This window comes from Trichoplax adhaerens, genomic scaffold (assembly GCF_000150275.1).
Source record: "Trichoplax adhaerens TRIADscaffold_21 genomic scaffold, whole genome shotgun sequence".
Taxonomy (NCBI): domain Eukaryota; kingdom Metazoa; phylum Placozoa; class Uniplacotomia; order Trichoplacea; family Trichoplacidae; genus Trichoplax; species Trichoplax adhaerens.
In genome coordinates, this window is record NW_002060962.1 from 206,869 (window position 1) to 216,702 (window position 9,834).

General features: G+C 38.5%; 1 protein-coding gene across 1 annotated transcript; it reads right to left on the bottom strand.

Annotated features, from left to right (window-relative positions):
* Positions 1-774: 774 nt before the first annotated feature.
* TRIADDRAFT_61075 (uncharacterized protein) lies at positions 775-3,265 on the bottom strand (the record flags this gene model as incomplete). The annotated part of the gene is made up of 3 exons (XM_002117078.1): positions 775-1,143; positions 1,360-2,666; positions 3,208-3,265. 3 exons carry the CDS (start codon positions 3,263-3,265, stop codon positions 775-777), a joined length of 1,734 nt encoding a protein of 577 aa, XP_002117114.1.
* Positions 3,266-9,834: the final 6,569 nt, after the last annotated feature.

The following is a 9,834-nucleotide window of genomic DNA, read 5'->3' on the forward strand; positions in this document are numbered from 1 at the left end:
ATCTATGATATTATATTGATATACATCTATACACATTGCACCTACGTAGTCGCCCAAATAATGCTTCTTTAGGTTTACGAAAATTTTAAATAATTTAACAGTATAGAATTATGTTTAAATTTATTAAAGTTTACCTACTTTAAATTGTTTATTATAGAAATAGAAACCAAAACAGTACTGATACTATTATTATTGAATATGCGTATTTAAAATAAAAGGCATTTCAACTAAAATTTTAGAGGCATTAGAATTGGTACTATAAAAGAAGAGACTATAGTAACGATATCATTACTACTGTAGCTCTAAGTAATAAAATGCTGGTAAAAATTTTTAATATAAATTGGAAACTAACGTGTATATACGTTCCTTAAAGCATTATATTGCTTACCAGGTCTGTCGCTACTAATTATCGATGAATGCTTATCTGAGTTAAATACCCAATTTTTAAAAATACAATATCAATAGAATACTATAAGTATAATAGCTTATGGTACAGTTGACAATGATTAGATGATATTGATATTCTACGATACTGTACTCATGTTTGAAAGGCGTCACAGTAAACACCTACGTATCTCTGTATATATTTTCTACCATAGTGCGAGTATATGATGTACAAAGATTAGCATATAATTAATTTTTGGTATGAATTCAGTCACGACTGTAATTTAACTTTCTAAATATTTTACTAAAATGCGCATATCTAGATATATTGACAGCTTAATGACACGAACATTGCAAAGACTAACACTCGCACGCTAGGGTTAGATACAGTTATACCGTCGATGAATTTAAATCGATTGTCATGTTGCAATAACATACAGTCTTATCGCCTTTCGTCAACAAGAAGTGAAGCTTTTGTGGATCTTCATGATTTTGGAATGTAGTTACTTCAAGTTGTTGGTTTTCTCGACATTGATTTACGTAACAAATGTCAAATTCTCTAACACAATTTGGGTTGAAATCATAGGTAAACCCGGTATGATAAGCTGGTGAACGCTTATAAATTGCATTTGCCGCTGTATCAAAGCAGAAAGTTATATAGCGAGTGTTCGTAATTATATGGTGGTGATCTAAATCGTCATAGCGTGAATAAAAGGTGTGTTTATATGCATCTTTAGGTATTTTTGATGGCACATCAACCTATTTGTAAAGCGATAAGATAAAATGAAAAGATAATAATTAGTATAGTATACCTAATTTTAACAAGTTCGTTCACCCGCATTTATTATTCATATAAAAAACGACGAGCATCTTATGTCTACTTAATTCTTCTAACTGAGAACACTACTTGCAAGTATCATAATATTGTTAATTATAAATATTAACTATTTATTAAAAGACTGATAACATCCTAACCTCATGTGGTTCGAGTTTGTTGCGATACTCTGAAAATGTTTTCTGATGCCAATCAGTAAACGGAACACCTTTACCATCTTTCATACTAAAGTTAACGATGTTACTTGCAACGGATATTAATACTTTATCATGTAGTTGGAGATCTGTATTGACAATAAAGGATGACTTGCCTAAACTGAGTAGCTTCAAATCATGCTTAAGATCTTGAAATTGGCCGATTTTGAATAATTCGGGGTCGATTTTTACCCGATGAGTAAAGATAATTTGTATAGCATTTTCAAGAAGATGACCTTTCAAGTAGCCTTGAGCAAGATAACAGTTTAATCGTGAATTGGAAATTGCCTCCTTTACATACTGAAGAATTACATTGTTAAAGCGATCGCGATGGAAGCCCACTGAGGGAATGTCAGTATAGACACGAATATCTGATTCTGTGTGCATCGGTAATTGCCATTGTGGCAATTCGCCAGCAATTTCGCGATCTAAGTCTAGATATCCTTTGCACACAATCTCTTCTCCACATTTACCAATACATAGAATACGATTAAGTTCTGCATTCTCATAAACAGAAACATCAACGGTATCGCCAACAGAAACTTTTCCGGTAACATCTAGGTGTAACTCTTTAATTTGAGCTAAAGAACTCATTCGTGTAGCCACCTGAAATTTTTTTGACAACATAGCGCTGCGAATGCCGTGTTGGCAGTAACTTAACATCTGAGCCCAATTTACGTTTCGATTTTCATCCAAGTCGCTAGGTCGTACCTCCACGGATGATATCATGCATGGTTCGGATGGCAAACCTAATTTTTCTAGATTTATCAAGCTATGTTTAAGGTCATCACGAATTTGAGAGCTACGCAATTCCTCTGTTACATCATCCGATATTGCGTGCAGTTTATGATCTTGAGTAACTTCAGTCGTGGCTTCAACTTTACATAGCAAGCTTTTATCATCGCCAAGAGTCATTTCACATAAGGTCTTGAAGGCATTCTTGTTGAAATTTGTCAGCTTAACCATTGCGTTACCAAGTAAACCATAGTGAAAATTATAAAAATTGGGATCAATCGTCATTTTCACTGATTTTAAGAGAGGTTTGGTACCATCTTTAAATAGTCCAAAAGTCTCATTCATAAAACGAGAACTTAAGGCACCAGCAAGATGGCCAGTATTGGGTACATTGGCCTTGCGATTTTGATCAAAGAAAAAGTTGACGCCAGACAATGAGCCGGGATACTCAGCGGAGGTGGCTGCAGACCGAAGACCGTAAGCACTCCATATCGATGGCGTGAGCCTGTTGATTTTGCCTGCAAATTGAGCATCATTCTATGTGTTATTGAGGGTGAGCATCGAAAAGCTTGTTGGGATATTTCTAGTATTATTGTTAATAAATGGTATAGTACGTGAAGTAAAACGAGCCTGAATATACTGTACTAGTAATTAATTGATTAATCGATTGATTTGAACTTTAAGTGATATTCTTATTGGTCATCATTACATTATTCAATTGTAAGAAATAAACTATGATGCGTATCATTCTTTTAATTATTATGGTAAAATAACTAACCGTACGTAGAAGAAACATACTAACATAATGATCTTGTAATAAGAAAATAAAGATAGCGTAATATCAATGACCAACTACTGTACTGTTTACCGTACGTTAGATGTGGCCTACGTGCAATGAAATTTCGTATAATTTGATATGATACATAGTGTTAACACTGTAAATAGTATTGGTATACTACGGAATAGCATAAGATAATATAACAGAAGTAAAAAGTAAATATTACTGCTAACAGATGAAGATCATAAAAGGATTTGTTTGATGGTCGAAAATAATCTAACCTCCAGAAAGGCGATAAGAGAATGGAAGGACGACGGTAGACGCTCGCAACACTTGCATATTTCAAACAAATCGAAACGGTCTATAGTTATACTTCACAAAACTGTTGCTGAAACTGAAAAGATAAAAAACAGTGATATTCGTTAGTTATCAATAGATATCCTAGCCAACTTATTATAAGTTGTAACGGTGTGATTATGATTTGATATTAATTCATCGTTTGGATCGAAGCGTCAATCGTAGTAGCAGTCTTGCTATGATGAATTCAACTATCCTCTAGGATATGGTTTGTAAAGTTGATATTTTGAAACGAGTTGTAATATCTCTAATGATGTACAGCCTAATTGTAGACTTTAATCGGAGTCGATGGGATTAATAAACTCTCTCTTTTCCTTTTAGTCATCCGTGAAGGGAGAAAGCCTCCGTCTCCTTTTTGTCGCTGTCTATTTTAGTCTCCTGATACGTACTTTGGTGGTCGAAAGCTAGTAACTTTGCCCGCGACTGTAATGGCGTGTTGTCGTACTGTGATATGTATCTATCTGCTTGTCTATTCTGCAATTTATAAGTCCTAAAACCAAGAATTTATCCATCATCGCAGTGACTATTGGAAAATTGTTCAATTTTTGACTTGCACTCAAAATAATCATACACAGTTTATCGATAGATTTATCTTTGATAATAATAATACTATCGACTACTTAGTCGCTAACGATCGATACAATAGAATTCCTTTACGTAATCTTGACGAACGCCAAGCCAGCAAGAATTTTAATGACAACATTGGTATCGAAGTGGACTCTGCAATATGATTCTATTTGTGCATTTAAACCAGGCCATGTAAGAGCTGCCGCAGACTACCAGAAGGTCTTCTATTAACCCGTGGAGCTGCTAACATACTGTACAATACAATATGAGAGATATACAATGCCCATCGGATCAGCATGACCATTAGCCCTAACCATTTTGCATAAATTACTTTGTCACTGACCTCTAACAATTGGCTTTCTATCCTCAGGGCTTTAATTAATTTATTTACTGTAATTAGCGACGGGTAATCGCAATCAATTGGACAGTAAAAAAAAAATGGAGATTACATCATCTTAAGCATCATGAATAGAGTGGACTAAATTTTTTTTTTTGGGGGGGGGGAAAGACAAAGATTGCAGGGATTGTCTAGTGGTTACTCTATTTCAAAAGCTACAGTCTTTCTCTATACTGTAAAGAAGTACGAATGCGGCAAAGCCTAATGTTTGATTAAACAATTTCATCGTATTTGCTTGGTTACTAAAATAAATAAATAAAATTCAAAGAGAGCAGATCCTTCCAGTACCGTACTTAACAGCAATGTCCATATATTCGTAGTGCAATAATATTTTGGTACTGACCATGAAGAAAATCCTCTACCACTTTGAGTTGACAGTGAGTAAAATACAGCGCTAATTACGCGCTATGTAATACTACTACTGTACGATAGCAATTGCAAAAGAAATAACATACGGTACAATGATCAGTTATATAGACAGGTACTCATTGCAACTGGAATAGCTAATCAATGTAAATTTCATCTTGACTTGCATATTGAGAAGGGAGTCACTCATGAGCTGATCAAAGAATAGCAAAATTCTGAAAATGAAAAAACTTTTGCAATCAAGTCCAAAAGACAGACCACCGATAGATATATCTGTAGACTTGCGATTAGAGAAATGGTACAATTGATTGTATTACAAACACATTAAGGGCCGTTCATTTACCCATAAAAATAGAAAATAGACCGAAGAAATTTCTTGCAAAATGGTTTGTTGCCTGCTCACCAATCAATCCGTAATGTGCCAACGTATGGAGTAATGTCGACCTTATTTGATGGTTCTTAAGCAGAGAAGAACATCACCACCCACTCCATGTCCACCATTATTGCATTGACAGTTGAAAAACAATGACAGCAAATTCAATCTCTCCAGGGATTTGCAACACTGAGTAGGAAATCATTCAAAAGTAGTGGAATAACGTGAATAATAATAGTGATATAATTGCTAATTGTTGGACTTTTTGTTCTCCTAGTCCGTAACAGCAAAGGGGCATTTCCATCCTTGTGTACACACAGCGCATTGTGTGTTAGGATACATTACAACAGGCTCTAATCAATTATTATACTGGAAATGTACAAGATTGCCAAGCACGACAAAGAAAAAATATTTTTTTCAGGGCTGCTAATTAATCCAAGTTGGGGGAGAGAAAAATTTTTTGACAAGCGTACATTCAACTTTCTTGTCAGAATGTAAAAAGAATGTCGTGGTTTCCAAGAGTGCTTGCTTGGACGACAAATCAGCCCAAGCTTACAAGGTTGCTTATTTTAGCGACTGTTAAAATAACATACTGGCCGTGTCAATTTTAACGGTTCAATATATCCTTCTTACTCTATGGATGCGTGTCATCAACGATGGCATAAATCAAAAAAGTTTTTTTTTGAATACAAATAAAAAAATACCTAGGTCGCGAAGTAGAAAGTTCTCCATCATGCCATGACGGACGGCTACATTTTATCATTATCAACAAGATAGGTTTTTCTTGACTCTCAAGTGGATGAGAAGTATTTAGTGGTGTTGTGAAAGCAAGTGGTGAGGATGCCATGGTGATCGCCATCAAGTAATGTGCTATGAAAGCAAAAAATGATGATCACGTACTTGTAAAATCCAAGGAGAATCTTCTTCAAACTCATATTACCATGCCAGGCATTACTGTATCACGCTCAAAGGATCTGTTGCATCTTGGCGATGCGATTAGACTTGCAAATTGGCCTACCCCCAAAACGATAATCACCTCTATGACATGCGATCGGAAACTTGGGGAAAAAGAGCAAGTTGCTAGACGAATACAACTCGATACTTGCTGATATTTTATCTGCTTCTACTCGCAATCCCAACAGTCGCAACCATTTGCAATCGCTTCTACAGTACTCCGCAATCATGATCGAGTTTACTGTAGGCGCTGGCATCCGCAAACTACCCCCCCTCCATTTTTCCTCAACAAGAGCGACACGGACTCCTGTAGCTTGCAAGTGTTTCTCAAAAAAAAAATGAACTAATCCAACACAGAAAAAGAGTTGAAAATAGCCACTACTAGTATCAGACCTGTAAGAAGTTAGCCGTTAGCTTGAGGAAAGTTGAGAAAATGAAGAGAGATGGCAATTTCAATTTTCAAACTTGCTACCCGCTTCCAAATTTTCCCAGCTGGATCTTGTGCCGACCAATGCCGTACCTTCCGTGCGACTGTCGCTGGTCCTGAGACAGATCGGTTGAAATACGGTGCCGTATGTCACATCCGTCTGTCTGTTGCTGTGGAATGGGCGAAACTATGGGACTACAGTACAGTCTGTACTAAAAGGAAAGAAAGAGGGAGGGACGCCAAGGGAATCGCTTTACGTCCCTGTCGCTTCTTTCTTTTTCTTTCTTTCTGTTTTATGCTGTAGAAGTGCAAACCAATCAGTTTCATCTTTTCCAGGGGCTATATGTACCGTACTAGACTGTATGGAGACATACTACCATCTGATTATCTTGTCTTACTGTTATTTTACCACATCGTTTTCAATTTTTATTGGATGGCAATCGATCGATACGACAGCTTGAATAGAAAAATAGGCAATGAGTTCTTTTCCAACGTAGCAACTACGCAAGGCCTATCCGTATATCAGTTCTTTGCACGGTGATTTTTAAGGAATACCGCCCCAGACCAGACTTGGGGAAATTTTGATGGAGTAATACAGTACAGCAGTAAATGACGTTGGAGACATTTTGACATATAAACACATGAACAGTAGCGATCCATTCAATTTGCTTTCAAACTGTCCCTACAGTGAACTTCATAGTAGTCGTATCACTAGATGCAGTATAGTAGTGCTACCGCAGAGCTTGTCAATGCATGAGGTGAAAAATAGACGGAAACGATATCGCAATGCGTAGCAAGCAGCAAGCATGGACTGAATACGATCAGAATTATCAAGAGCCTTGGGGAATTTTGTTTGCTTTTATTGGTGGGCTGTCCATTACCTGACATCAGTAGTGGATCTGGTATTCCTAGTCTATTTCTTTGTCATTCACTAGTATAGTTGAGACGGGCTACTATTTACTGATCTTGGTATTGGATTTACCAATTGTAATGTTCTCAAGGTAGCATCCTCAACCTTCCTCCTCATAATAATTTAGAAATTCAAAATTCCCGACATTCTACTCCCGACTAGGTAGAACATCGTTGTGTCATACTGTCGCCATAGTCCTTCTTTGCCTCTGGTATAAGTCTGTTTGCACCATAGTTTGTACAGACTGTATGGACTAATACAGTACAGTATAGGCAATGTGGAAAATATGTGTCCTTTGTAGTATAGGTTGTACACTACACTGCAGTGAAACATCTTCTGCTCACATTACAGTATTGCGAGCCAATACAAAAGTGGACACCTTTTGTACATACTGTAACCGTAGTCCTTCTAGTAGAAGTCTGTTTGTACTACCATGGTTTGTACAGACTGCATGGACTAATACAGTATTGGCAATGTGGAAAATATGTGTCCTCTTTAGTATAGGTTGTACACTACATTGCAGTGAAAAGTCTTCTGCTCACAGTACAGTATTACGAGCCAACACAAAAGTGGACACCTTTTGTACTGTACTGTACATCCTGTACAGTACTGTACGACTTGTACTGTACAGTACTGTACGACTTGTACTGTACAGTACAGTGGATGGCTGTACTGGTACAGTACAGTACTGTACTGTACAGTACAGTACTATAAGTACAATGAGCAGTACTTTGTACTGTAGGTACTTTTGAATTCATTTTTTGCTAATATCATGGTTGATCTTCATTGCATTACTGAAATCTTATGCTCTAGTTATATGCCTGGAGCTTACTGTACAGTACTGTACATGTTTATGTCTATCTTGGAAGTTCATAGGCAGTCCATTGTGCAATTGAGGCATAACCTCATAAGCTATAGCGCCTTGACAACACTCTACGAAATAGGAAATTTCAAAAGGTCTTCTTTTAGTAGTCCGTGACAGTACACTACAGTTCTGTATGGCCGTCTTTAACAGTACAGTACAGTACTGTATACTGTACTCTGCTCTACGCTGTACTGTACACTGTACGGTACTGTAAAGTATTTGGGAAATTCAAGTGATATTTTTCTCCATTTTTGAGGGGGAATCAAAGACTTTTTAATAATTACACCTGTACACGCTGTACTATTGATCCCTCGCTCGTTATACTTTGCGTTGCGTTTGCCAGCGATACCTTTTACCAATTTCTATGATTCGATTTACAACTACTGTACTGTAGACTACTGTATCACCGCTTCCTAACAAACAGCGATTGCCATTAATCTCTTTCTTGCAATTTGATCAACTGCAAACTCAGCGTAAAAACAACAATAACTCAAGCACTTTCGACTACGGCACATACGGTACTGTATTGCCTGGAGGCATTCAAGAGTATTGCAATCCTTTCTCTCATTCATCAAGCAACGACTACTAGAAAGAAACCAGCTTTCCTTTCTCAGCAGTCTTGACAATACTGTACTGTACATCAGGTCATCGCCATTACAGTCAACAAGACTGATACTGTATTCGTTGCAATGGACCAACCAAAAATGCCAAATATGAATAAGGAGACCGGATCGAGCCCGATGACACCACCACAGGCCGCACCACTCCACCAGTGGGTAGTGGGGACTGGTTGGGACGACTTGGACAATAATAGCCACACGTATTCAGTGTTGCGGGCCCGATGACACCACCACCACCACTCCACCAGTGTTTAGTGGGGACTGGTTGGGACGACTTGGACAATAATAGCCACACGTATTCAGTGTTGCGGGCCTGATGACACCACCACCAGTCACTCCACCAGTGGGTAGTGGGGACTGGTTGGGACGACTTGGACAATTAATAGCCACACGTATCCAGTGTTACGGGCCCGATGACACCACCGGTGGGCGGGCGGGCACCACCACTCCACCAGTGGGTAGTGGGACTAGTTTGGAGTACTTTGGACGACTTGGACAATAATAGCCACACGTATTCAGTGTTACGGGCCCGATGACACCACCACTCCACCAGTGGGTAGTGGAGTCTGTCAAGACTTGTTGGGACGACTTGGACAATAATAGCCACGCGTATTCAGTGTTACGGGCCCGATGACACCACCACTCCACCAGTGGGTAGTGGGGACTAGTCGGGACGACTTGGACAATAATAGCCACACGTACAATTCAGTGTGGCGGGCCCGATGACACCACCACCGCCACTCCACTAGTGGGTAGTGGGGACTCGTTGGGACGACTTGGACAATAATAGCCACACGTACAATTCAGTGTTGCGGGCCCGATGACACCACCACCACTCCACTAGTGGGTAGTGGGGACTCGTTGGGACGACTTGGACAATAATAGCCACACGCACTCAGTGTTACAGTCTTCAGTCTTCAACAATGACAACCGCCGTATTTAGCCTATAATCCTCGGCTTGGACAATTTAAGGTATTGTGAACATGCGCATGCTACCCTATCACATAACAAAGTTATGATGACAACGTTGGAAAGACCAATGTGTGCTCAACCCCCCCCTAGGCGAAGAATT